Source organism: Marmota marmota, unplaced genomic scaffold, assembly GCF_001458135.2.
Source record: "Marmota marmota marmota unplaced genomic scaffold, marMar, whole genome shotgun sequence".
NCBI lineage: Eukaryota > Metazoa > Chordata > Mammalia > Rodentia > Sciuridae > Marmota > Marmota marmota.
In genome coordinates, this window is record NW_026000102.1 from 7858428 (window position 1) to 7870341 (window position 11914).

General features: G+C 62.6%; 1 protein-coding gene across 5 annotated transcripts in view; it reads right to left on the minus strand.

Annotated features, from left to right (window-relative positions):
• Window positions 1-9924, minus strand: part of Prkcz (protein kinase C zeta) — an 81803-nt gene extending 71879 nt beyond the window's left edge. For 2 of the 5 annotated variants that reach the window (XM_015501500.2, XM_048783805.1), the window contains exons 1-3: window positions 9765-9924; window positions 8927-9016; window positions 7517-7567 (exon numbers count right to left, since the gene is read on the minus strand). In XM_015501500.2, the coding sequence (XP_015356986.2) occupies window positions 7517-7567; window positions 8927-9016; window positions 9765-9909 (286 nt within the window). In that variant the 5' untranslated portion in view covers window positions 9910-9924. Of the gene's footprint in view, window positions 1-817; window positions 943-1040; window positions 1368-7516; window positions 7568-8926; window positions 9017-9764 lie in introns of those variants that run through there. The other 3 variants (XM_048783808.1, XM_048783809.1, XM_048783810.1) reach the window with 3 other exon arrangements.
• Between the last annotated feature and the right edge of the window lie 1990 nt (window positions 9925-11914).

Here is an 11914-nt window from a genome sequence, read left to right on the forward strand (position 1 = left end):
CCGTGTGCACAGGCCCCGCCGTGCCTACCACCACCAGCAGGTCCGGTCCCAGATCCCAACGACAGTAGCCTGTACCAGGGGGAGGGCGCCCTCTGCCCAGGGCCCCTTCCTGGTCCTTCCAGGCCCAGCTCCCCTCAGCCTGGCGGGGAGCCTGGTTGTTGTTGTTTTTTTTTCTAAAAGCACCTTGCAAAATGGACGTCAGAGAAGCATCCCTGCTCCCCCATCCCCACCAAAGACCGCGCAGCCCCGGGTCCCCATCTACCTCCAACCATTTCAGAATAGAGAAGGGGACGTCAGAACCACACTCCCTGCAGACATCCAGGGACCCCGGTGGAGGGAGCCGCTAGTGCTGCCCGAGCCGCCCAGACTCCAACATGACGCTGCTGTCAGACAGGCAGGAGGGCAGGCTGCTCCTGAAAGCCCGCAAGCCCCAGCGAGCACGGCGTTGTTCATGGAAACAGGTGCTAGCAGCTCACGCGTGGCCCCAGCGACGACCCTGGTCCCCAGGCGTCACCACAATCTGCCTGCCTGCAGCAATGCAGGACGGAGAGAGCCGGACGCGCACCTCTGCTCCGCTCACGGCACAACCGCACCAGCCACAGCACCACTCCCACGGCCAGCACCTCCCCGGGGCCCGAGTGGCAAGGAGACCAGGCTGCCCCGCCATGCCAGCCTCTGCAGCAGCTCCCAACCCCAGGCTTGGGGCACAACCGTGCCACACGCTTCCTCCCCCCATGCCCGCGCTGCCCGCCTCGCCAGCCCGGCAGCGGGCATCTTTCTAAAAATCTCCCAGCCTGGGAAGCCCAGCGCTTCTCACCGTACTTCCCCCGACACCATCCTGAGCTGCCACATCCCAGACCCGGCAGCGAGTCAGAGTCAGCGGACTCAGCGCTGGAACATCTGTGCAGCACAGGCTGTGGCAGCGCCAGGACGCGAGACCCGGATCGCCGCCTGGCAGCCCCAGAGCCGCATGCACACGGCCTGCCACCAACGCTGCGATGCAGGCCTGCAGCCACCCCAGGGAGGGCCGCGCTGCTCACCGCTTTCTTCTCCTGCCTCCTCAGCAAGGGATTCTTTATGCTCGGCGGAGGGTGGGCGTGCAGGGAGGCATCTTCCTCCCTCGCCAGCCGATGCTGCGGCCCGGTCTCCCGACTGACAACAGGCAGGGTGGACTTCTGCTGGAGAGCGGCTTCTGGGGGAAGGCTGGCCGTCCTGCGCACCCCCCCCTCACATCCCTGCCTCCTCGTGTCTCCAGGCCCGGGTGGTACCGGCTCCCCTGGGAAGCTGTAGCCGGCAGCTGAGGCACAAACTAAAACACGGCATGGATACCGAGGAGCTGACGTCACATGAAAACAAGCTGCTCCGCACGAGCAGGGCTGAGGGAGGACGCGCAGGGGAGGGCGGGGAGCCCACTGACGGTCCTGCAGGCAGCCCAGGGCTGGGATTTGGGAGTAGCAACGGGGGCAGGCAAGCAGCCTCTGACCTACATCCAGTGGGCTCCACAGACGCTGAGCGCCGCAGGCACCAGGCCTGAGCCGGGATGGGGGTGCTGTGGTCCCAGCCATCGGGGGGGCCAAACTCTGGGGTCAGGTGGCCTTCCGAGTTGCTGCACCACCCCATGCAGGGGACAATGGGCACTGGCAGCTGAGCTCCCCAGGGAGGAGAGAATCCCCTCCTGGCATGAAACCCACGTGCCACAGCCTAAGGCGGAAGGTGCTCAGCACCCAACGTGGTGAGGTGCTGGGCTGCAGCAGACCTGGGCCACCGATGGGTGGCTCGACCCCCCACCCCCACCTGGTGCCCAGCAGTGGCCTGGGCCAGGAGTGAGGCCGCCTCCCCGGAGCCTGCCTGATGCTCACACTGGGGGCTTCGTGCTGCAGGACATGGGAAGTCACAGGAGACTTCTGCCACCCTCTCCTCAGCCAACAACCTGCGGCCCTGCGGCAGGTCCCGGGGTCTGGGAGGGGCTCCTCCCACTGGAACTCTGCTGCCACAGCCAGGAGAAGGCTCCAGGGTCCAACTACGTTCTGTTTGATGTCTCTGATGGGCTGGCATTTGGAGTAGGGTGACCCTAAGGAACTGTCCCTCTCAGGATGGTCAATTCCTAGAGAAGGCAGGGAAGTTTCAAATACAAACAACCAACACGTCCCAGGCCTCCTCCCCTACGGGGCCCTCACACTTCAGGCCAGGTCACCAGGGACACCCCTGTACCCTAGAGCCCACTGCAAGGGTCCCACCGCCTGGCCCTCAGTCTGCTCACCCAGCCTTTCCACAGAAGCCACGGGAGCCTCCCCCACACACTAGCTCCCTCGCCACCTGACTGCCCCGGCCTTCCCCATGTGGCCCTGTGCGACCTGAGGAGCCCCTTCCCCCAGGGACCCGAGCCAGCCAGCTTCTCAAGGCACCCCTCCCGGTCATCTCCTGCTCTGCTGGCCCTGCCACAAGTGAATCACGAAGCAGCTGTTGGGCTTGTAAGTCTATGTCCACCGCAGGCAGAGGCTCAGGGCACCTTGCCAGGGCAGCGGCAGCCAGTGGTGCACAGGCACTTCAAGGACATGGCACCAAGCAGAGGGCCGGCCCAGCCTCCTGGAGGGCGGACACACCACAGGCACGAGGTGCCCTAGGCCAGCTAGATGAGCACCGGCTCCACGTTAGTCACTGGCTGAATGAAGAACAAGAGCCATCAGGCCTTGAGGGACCAGCACAGCTCGTGAACCTGCAGCCCCCACTCACCCAGGGTCACCCCCAGAGGCCGTGAGTGCCCACGGCTCTGCTTGGCCCACGAGCACCTGGCCACCAGTGGAAAGGCCTGCAGCCCAGGGACACACAGTCACACAGCAACAGAACCCCGCATCCACGCTGGTCCTCGGCAGGAAAAGCAGACTGGCCTCAGGTCCGACGTGGACACCACACCCTCAGCGTCCCTTCGCGACGCGGCCCCCAGCCAGCTTCTCTGTCCCAGTCCCTTCCCAAACGTCCAGCTCTGCAGAACTCGAGAATGTTCAGGCTGAACGGGCAGACGGCTAATTTTGTTGGACGCCTATTTTAGGCAGAAAAGTAGTTTTTCCATTTTGTTGCAATGAACGAGCCTGGGTGTCTCACGCACCGACCGACAGACAGACAGACAGACCTGTCCACGGGGTGGTCACAGCGCTACGCCAGCTGGGGAAGCCTGGGGTAACCGTCCACCCACGGAGGAGGTGCTCGGCCCTGGCGGGCAGTCCTCCATCTACAGGCAGGGTCCCCGCCCGCACTTGGCTTCCTCAGCGGGGATGCGGCAGTGGGCTGGGGCACACCTGATGGGACCTCCCATGCCACCTGCCCTGAGGCAGCTCCAGGGCCCCTCCCGATGCACTGATCCTCACCTGGTGCCCTTTTACAAACGGGAAACTGAGGCACAGGGCACCCTGCCCGCCTGCCTAAAGTCACAGAGGGCTCCTAGCAGGACAGCAGTGCCACACAGTGCCAGCGCTATGCCCTCCTGCACCCGAAGTCAGGCTGCCCCAGACAGGCTGTCACCTCAGCACACCGGGCCCACCGGCAGCCCACTGTGGGGACCGTAACCCGCTGGATCCCTCTGCCCACTCTGCTTCTGGGGCACTGTCTGGGTCAGGAGGCACCCAAGGCTTCAAAATTGGAAAAGAGGTGGACACAGCCAGGACACCACAGGTGGAGGAGGTGAGAGGACTGAGGGCAGGGGACATAAGGGGGTGTCACACATGGGGAATGGGGGAAAGAGACAGAGACAGGACAGAGACATGGGGGAGGGGTGCATGGGGAACAGGGGCAACAGAGGACCTTGGGGGCAGGGGACATGGGCAGCAGGGGACATGGGCAGCAGGGGACATGGGCTAGGGACACAGTGGCTAGGGACACGGGGGCAAGAGTCAGGCCTGGAGTGAGTCCACCATTCAGCCAGCCCCAGGGCGCCCCATGGAGATCAGCACCGAGACCCCTATCCTGCTGGGCCTCCACCTGAGGCAGCATAAAGCCACCCAGGTGCTGGGGAGTGGGACCGCACTCACCACCACCCCACAGGAGGCCGAGGGCAGCTGGAACTCCACCTGGCCACCAACTACGGTACCCAAAGTGGCACATGGCATCCTGCTCCCTGAACCTGCAGATGTGACCTCATCTGTAAAAGGCTCTTTGCAGATTAAGTTCGTGATCAAGTTCAGATCTTGGATGAGTGTCCTGCCACCCAGGTGCCCTGCACCAGCGACCACCGTGCTCACGAGCAGAGGCAGGCACACAGAGAGGGTGTGCAGCACCGTGGCCCCCCGGGCGCCGGGGGGTCTGAGGGAGCCAGCCTCGCTGCCCCTGGCTCTCCACCTGCAAGCCCAGCCTGGGGCCAGTGCCCAGAGCCTCAGCAGCACCAGGCTCTGGAGGGAGGGCAGGCCTGGCCCACGACCACTGCACCTGGCTGTCCTCCCAGGAGGACGTGTCTTCATCTAATGAGACCACATGGACGGGCTGTCCTTGGGGCGCTCAGAGGTCACACTGGCCCTCCTGGGTCACAGGTGCCACTGAGCTGACCCCCACTCATGGGGGTCATCTGCCCACCCACTCTGGACAGCCTCAGCCCATGGCCTGGCTGGGCGGTCCAGAGTGGGTGGGCAGATGGAGATGAAGCACCCTCCAGGTCCTGTCTGGAGACTCGTGGGGCTGTCCGGCCAGGGATGGAGCAGCGTGGCTGGCCGTGGTCACTTGCTGGAGGAGCTGCTCCTTGGCTCTCAACACCCTGCTTCAGTCCCCTGCCCCGGGAAGGTGCCCGTGGTGGCTCAGACCTGCAGGCCACCAAGTGTCCAGAGTGTGCCCACCGGCTAAGGGACCTGCACTCACTGCACCTGGGGTCCAGGGCTGTGGTCACTCACGTCTGAGAGAAGAGACATCGTGCCACGGTCAGCTAAGGGGTCAATGCCACCCTGGACATGGACATTTGTTCCAGGATCAAAGATCAAAACACAAGAAACAAAACATTCCCACCACCAGGGAGAGCTGGACAGGGAAGCCTTAACAGGCCCGCTGTGGGAGAGCCATGCGGGGACCCATGTGACAGCAGGCACTGCCAGGCACAGAAAGGGCCCGGCCTGAGGACACGTGGCCATGCCTGTGCAGTCTCAGGCACACGGGAGCACGGCAGTGGGGCCCAAGGTGCCCACGCGTGCCACGGAGCCCCCGTGCCCCTGCCCCCTCAGCCCCCCACTGCCCAGCACGTTTTGCAGCAAGTGACCTCGGACATCAGCGCCACTAAGCAACCTCTGTGCTTCAAGGAGTGACAGGAGGCCATGGGGACTCACCCATCTAGGCAGCGCACGTCACCTCACGGTCCTCACCTGCCACCAAACCAGCAGAGCCTGGATTCCTCAGGCACCACGGCCCCCGGCAGTCCTGGCCCAGAAACGCTCCCACCCCAGGGAGGGACCCTCACTGCTGGACAGCAGAGCCCAGCCTCCCAGCCACACCCTACGGCATGCCCCCTCGTGCACTGACCAGCACCAAGGAGCTGACCTGGAGGCCACCGGCACAACTCCCCCAGACTGAAGTCCGTGAGGGGACTGCGAACCAAGTGACCAGTCCAATGTTCCAAGAACCGCCACCTTGTGTGAGAGCCTGCAGTGGCACTGCCCATGAGGGCCAAAGGTGGGGTCAGCCCAGGGAAGTGTGAAACCCAGCAAGTCCACGTTGACTCAGCATAAAGAGGAAGAGCGGCAGTGGAGAGACGCAAGGGCTGAGCCTCGAGTGAGCCCAGCAGCCCAGACCGGCCCAGACCGGCCCCCCAGCACACACAAACACGAAGACCAGGGCCAGCATCATGACCTGAAGAGACAGACACAGGAAGTGCCTGTCCCCACCCACAAGGTCATGAAGTGGGCACTGGGGACAGAAGTCCTGGAAAAATCCAATTTTGTGAATGTCAGGGAACACCCTCGACAGCCCAGGAACAGGGGCAGCAGGAACAGGGGCAGCGGGGCAGACCCAGCACCAGTCAGCTCCCAGGGGAGCCTGGCCGGGGCACCGCCCATGCACTGGACTGGAGACCCGCACCAGCCCTCGCCCAGCTCTCCCGGAGGACTGAGGGAGGACGGGCCTGCTCCCTCTGAAACACACCGTCCCACACCTGGGCCAGAACAGGGCTCTCCATGCCCAAGCCTGGTGTGGACCTCAGGCTGGACACACGAAGCCGGACACCCCAGGGCCATGAAGGTCACCCTGCAGCTTCCCATCCAGCCAGGCAGAGGGCAGCACGGGAGGGGGTGCAGGTCAGAGACTAGCCACGCTGGCCTCCCCTGGGCCCCAGTACCCGGCTTCTGACCTCAGCGAAGGCTCCATGGAATGTTCTGACAAAGCTGGGTGGGCCCCAAAGCCTCGGAGCCAGCCCTGCCCAGCACCTCGAGGACCCACTCATGTGCCCAGTGGCATTCTCTGCATGCCATGCCAGGTCACACCCCACTTCCACTGTCGGGCATCCTGCACCCCCATGCCCAGGCCTCAGCTGCAGTACCCTGGGGCAGGCTGGCCTGGGTGCACAAGTGCCCCCGAGCTGCAGCAGACGCCCAGCCACACAGTGTGTCAGCACAGCCAGAAAGTCATCCGGGTGGCAACAGACCCGCTCGATGCCCTCCTGCTGACCAGCAGCGTGAAGGCAGAGGAGCACACAGACAGGGCGGCCCTTGACATCCCTCCCGCGACACCGGCCCTGTTATACTCTTTACGTGCCCATAAAGACACCCTTTCTGGGGGCACGCCCCTCCTGAGAGATGCAGGCACCCCAGGACACATGGCCACCAGGGCCACCCTGCAGGGGACGAGGACCCGGGCACTGGAGTGCTGGCCATCTGCTCAGAGGCCTCCCTGGGCTGTGCCACAGGCTCTGCACACTGCCCTGAGCCATCAGGACTCCACAGCCAGCCTCATTAGTATCCCTTGGCCCAACCCCAGCAGCCCCCCGAGTTGTCCTGCCTAGGGGAGCAAACCTGCACTCGGGCCAAATTCCTGCGGCTCCTCGACCCCACCCCCCACCCACCCCCAGTCCTTCTCCCTCACTGGCCCAGCTGCCCAGAAAGGTCTCACGGAGCGGCTGGCCCTCACCCAGCACCTTCTCAACGTGGCCTCCAGGTGCCATCAGAAGGACACAGAGCTCCCCCCGGGAACCCTGCTCCTGGGCTGCTTCCCTCGGTCCCTCCAGCACACCCAACGTGGAGGTGAACAAGCCGAAGCAGGGGGCATCCAGCCGTCTGCCTGGCTTCCCTCCTGGGGGCAGGTCAGGTGCGCCCGGGACCTTCTGCTGTGCCACCAGTGGCAGAGCCCGTCCCCTCCCTAACGCAGTGCCCACCAGACTATAGGTCTGGGAAACCGTGAGAGCACCAGGCACAGAGGAAATCCCAGGAGGCCATGCTGGCTGCCCACGGACATTAGCCCTCAGTGAGGGCAGCCAGCCCCAGCCCACAACACGCCAACCAGGCTCCAAGCATGACCCGCCCCGTGGCAGGTGGGGGACGGGCCCAGCACTCACTATCTTCTCCAGGACAGGGCATGCCGGGCTGCTCGGGGACACTCGGGAACACTGCGCAAGAAGAAAGAAAGCCGCGTTAGTTCCTGCCGCAGCTGACCACGGACATGTGCCCCTGGCTCCGAGGACTTGGAGCTGCTCCTTGGGGCAGAACCACACAACCACTGACCAGCTCTGTGGGGCCTCCAGGTCCCCAGAAAACCCAGGGGAGAAGCAGCCAGTGGCATCTGGACAGCAAGCGGTCAGGAGAATACAGACCTGCACCAATGAACTCACACGGAACGGGAAGGGCGGCAGCGAGCCTGAAAACTGACGTCCAAGAGCACATTAGGTCTCTTCTTCCCAAGCATGGAGTTCAAATTAATAAACACCTACCTGAGCGTCGTCCACTAACGGTCAAACAGACGCTCAGAAAGCACTAGCACTCAGTTAAGGGGCAGGAGCACAGCCCAGCGGCAGAGCACCTGCCCAGTAGGCGTGAGGTCTGGGTGGGTTCAACCCCGGTCCAAAACAGACAAGAAAACTTAGGGGAACTTTTTCTTATTCTACAAAATAAAGTGAATTTTTTAGGTACCACAGCTTTAGATGTAGAGATGTATCCTTTACCATCACGACAAATAAGTGACTTAACCTGAGAACTGCACTTAGAGAAAGGGCTAGACCATCAGTCATTTCCACCGGCTGCCTGCGGGCCTGGCAGAATGACAGGATAAACAGAAAACCGAGGGTGGCTTTGGGCTCTGATCCCCACTCTCAGGCTCAGGGGTCCACACCCACATCCCTGGGAAACAACTGGGCAGAGCCTGGAGTGGCCTAGGATGTGGCTGGCCGACGGGGGTGTGACATTTGTGCCCCCACAGGCACCCCTGGAACCCGAAGGAGCTGGACAGCAGGTCGAAACACCCGACCTGAGGACAGGACTGAGATGTGACCCACGACCTGGCCTCAGCATGCCTGTGATCAAGCCCCAGCTCCCAAGAGAAAGTCCAGGCTGGGGACGGCTCGGTGGAGGGCTTGCCCGGCATGTGTGCGCAGGGAAGGCTGTGAGGCCACCCCACTGCCGGTGCACCATGGGCCCTGCCTGGCCGCGGAGCCCCGAGCCCGGGGAAAACTGGAGCCAGGAGAAGCTGGCCCAGCAGGAGAGAGCAGGGAGGGTCCACGGCCAGGACCACCCTCTGCCTGGGGAGAAGACCGCGGCTTGCTGACTACCGGGTTAATAAAGAGTCAGAGAGAAAAATCAAACCCAAACGTATTATATTTAACGTCCATCGATTCATGGCATCATAAGATTTTAAACTGCTACCTGATCCCCCAGGTAGCAGAGATGCCCACAGATGGGGGTGGCCCCCAGGGACACTCATCTGCACAGATTTCCTGGGCAGGCGGAGAGGGCAGGGGCCAGCCATCACTCACCATGGATGACGAGCCCTTCACACTTGGGCTGACAGGCCAGGCGAAAGGCTTCCTCCAGCTCCATCTGTGAGGACACAGTGCAGGGGTCACCTACGCAGGGCAAGAGACACTGCTGAGGCCACCGCAGACAGAGGGGCCCGAGACAGCGCTGGCTCGGCACAGCACACACAAGTCTTGCTGCCTGAGACCAGCCACCCTGGGGCCAGGTGTGCGAGACCAGCCATCCAGAGCAGTGAGCGAGCGGCCAGCCCTGGGCCTCCACATAAGAATCAGTTAGTCCCCCCAGAGAGTTCAGTTCCCTGCAGCTGAGGGGTCCTAGAAGAGCCAAGCAGCAGGCAAGACCAAGAGCCCTCTGCTAGTCTGGACAAAGACAGAGGTGCGGAACAAGCCTCGCGCGACAACATTCCCACCAAGAGCAGCTCTGCCCACGCCCTGCAGAGAAGGGGCTGCTCCTGGATGTCCCCAACACCCCTTTCTAGACAATGCGCCGGAGGGAGAGGGCGGGAACAGACGGAGGTGGACAGGGAGGAGGGAGGGGAGGCGGGGGCACTAGAGAAGACACAGTCAGATGTGGGCAAGGAGGGAGGTGGACACTGCCTACCCCTGACCTCCCCACTCTCCTGAGGAAAGCCACTTGCAGGCCAGGCTAGACACGAGAAGGTCAGGGGGGGGTCAGGGCTGCCCACAGCCTCTCCAGCTGTTCATGACCAGGCCTCCAGTCCCTCTGTCCACCCCTGCAGCCAATCCCACCCCAGCTGTCCCTGAAGGGGGAAAGGGGGCCCGGCAGGTTTAATTCCTTGGTGGACATCTCTGAGGCCCGCGGAGGACAGAGGCCCACCTTCGCTGTCCACCCACTTGAGGGTGAGCGGGTACTCCTGGCGCAGCCGGCACATGTCCCGCACCTCCTCTCGGAGCTCATCAAAGGTCGTGGCCGCGTCCACACTGGTGATCAGGATGTCCCTGGGCAAGAGCACACGGGTCATCACCGCGGTCACATTTGATGAAAATACTGCCTATTAAACAAACTGCTGGCTACACATGGACTGAGACTTTCCCCAAAGACAGCACCAGCGTCCCTCTACAAGCGTCCCTCTACAAACGCACAAAACACAACCACTGACCAGCTCTCTAAAATTCCCCAGGAACACGGCCCCACCCCTGAGGACGGAGCGAGGGCAGACGCCCCCTGGTGGAGGCAGGGCAGAGGCACCAGACGCCAACGCTGCCACAGGGGACCCAGGGGTGGACACAAATGGGTCAGCTAAGCCCTGTGGTGTTGCCACAGGAAAAGAACGCAGTCAAACCTCCCCCTGGACCTCCCAGGTGCAGACCACGGCATCCCTGGAGGTAAGAGCTTGCAGGAAGTGGAAAAATCAAATACTCTGTCAAGTGGCTTTCCCAGCCAGGAGGGGGCTGGACCAACCTGCTGCACTGTGGCCTCCTGCTACTTCCAGGCGCTTTTTTGGAAAACCATGTCACACGACATCATTGCCTTTTATCTTTTCTTCCTAAATGGGACGTAAACCTGAACAGGGATCCTGGGTGCCCGTCCCTGGTTCCGGGGAAACCAACCTGACACTCTCCAGGAGCAAGTGGGACATGGCTTCCGTCCTCCTGCCAGGGAGAAGTCCCGCTCCGGGCGGCTCTCAGCAGGACCTTTGCCAAGCTCACTGAAGTTGTGGGGAGATCTCCCCGTATGAGCCCAGGGTGGGCAAAACCCGAGAATCTCAGAGTCCCAAGCAACAGCCATGGCCCTGGCCTCCCACCAGGCCATCTGAACTCCGTCCAACAAAGTCAGAGCCACCGGGACGGAGGACCTGAGCCACAGCCCACAGTCCCCCAGCCCAGCAGCCCAGGGTCTCTGGCCGAGAGCCTCACCTGACCCATGCCACACCCCAGGGGAGGGGAAATGCCCCAGTTGCCTGCCTGGAGCTCTTGAACTGGCCGCCCCACACTGTCCCCAGCGCCCCACGTTCTCCACAGGGACTGCCCCAGCTTGTCTTTCCTGCAGCCTCACGGCAGACAAGGAAAGTAGGGCACGGACGCACCCCAACCAACTGGGGGGGCTCTGGAGTCCAAGCTCCCCCCACCTGTCACCCACACTGCAGGCACTCTGGTGGCCTGGCCAGCATTACTAGTCCTGCAGCCAAGAATTCAAGATTCTTGAGGGTCCACTACCTCTCGACCTTTGACCCCTTCCTGCTACCAAGAGGAAGCTACTCTCTTTCCCAAGAAGGCAGGAGGCTGCTCCTGAAAACCCCAGGGCTCCAGCACTGCCTGGCAGGAGGCTGGCCACTGCTGGGTCCTGTCCCAATCCTGGGAGAAGCAGTGCCTCTGAACCCTTTAGGACACAGCCCTGGGCAGGGGGAGTCATCAGCAGCCTGGCTGACCAACTCCCTGGACCCTGCACCTGAACAGAAAGGTCTGGATCAACAGCCTGTGCAGAAGAGGAGGGCCAGCTACCTGGCTCACTGTGGCTTCCTGAAAATATGGGTGCTGTACAACCCTGGCAGACTCCTGGATGACCACTGGGGTGGGACTTGAGACCCCATCTTGGGCCTCAGAGGGGTTGGGACAGGTAGGGGGACTAATGGCCATCACATCATTCTCAGCTAAGAATAGGTTTCAGTGTGTAGGATCCTCATCTGTGGCCCGGTGGCCTCCCAAGGGGCAGGGTCTCACCCCAGGCCCCCAGCACACCTTCTGTCCTGGACAAAGTTTTACCCAGACCCAGGTCTTTCCAAAGCTGAGGGCTAACCTAGGCAGCCACTGCTTCAGTGTCCAACCCTGAAGAGGTGCTCCGCAGAGGCACTCAGGAGCCGAGGGGGAGGCAGGGGGAGTGGGTGGGAGGACCCTCTTCATGGAGATGAGACACAGAAAGGGGGAGGCAGAAGGAGAAAGGGATGTGGAGGACATGGAGGAAGGGGTAAAGGACAGAGGGAGGGTGCAGGGAGAGGAGCAGGGGGAGGGAGAGGGGATGGAGGGGAA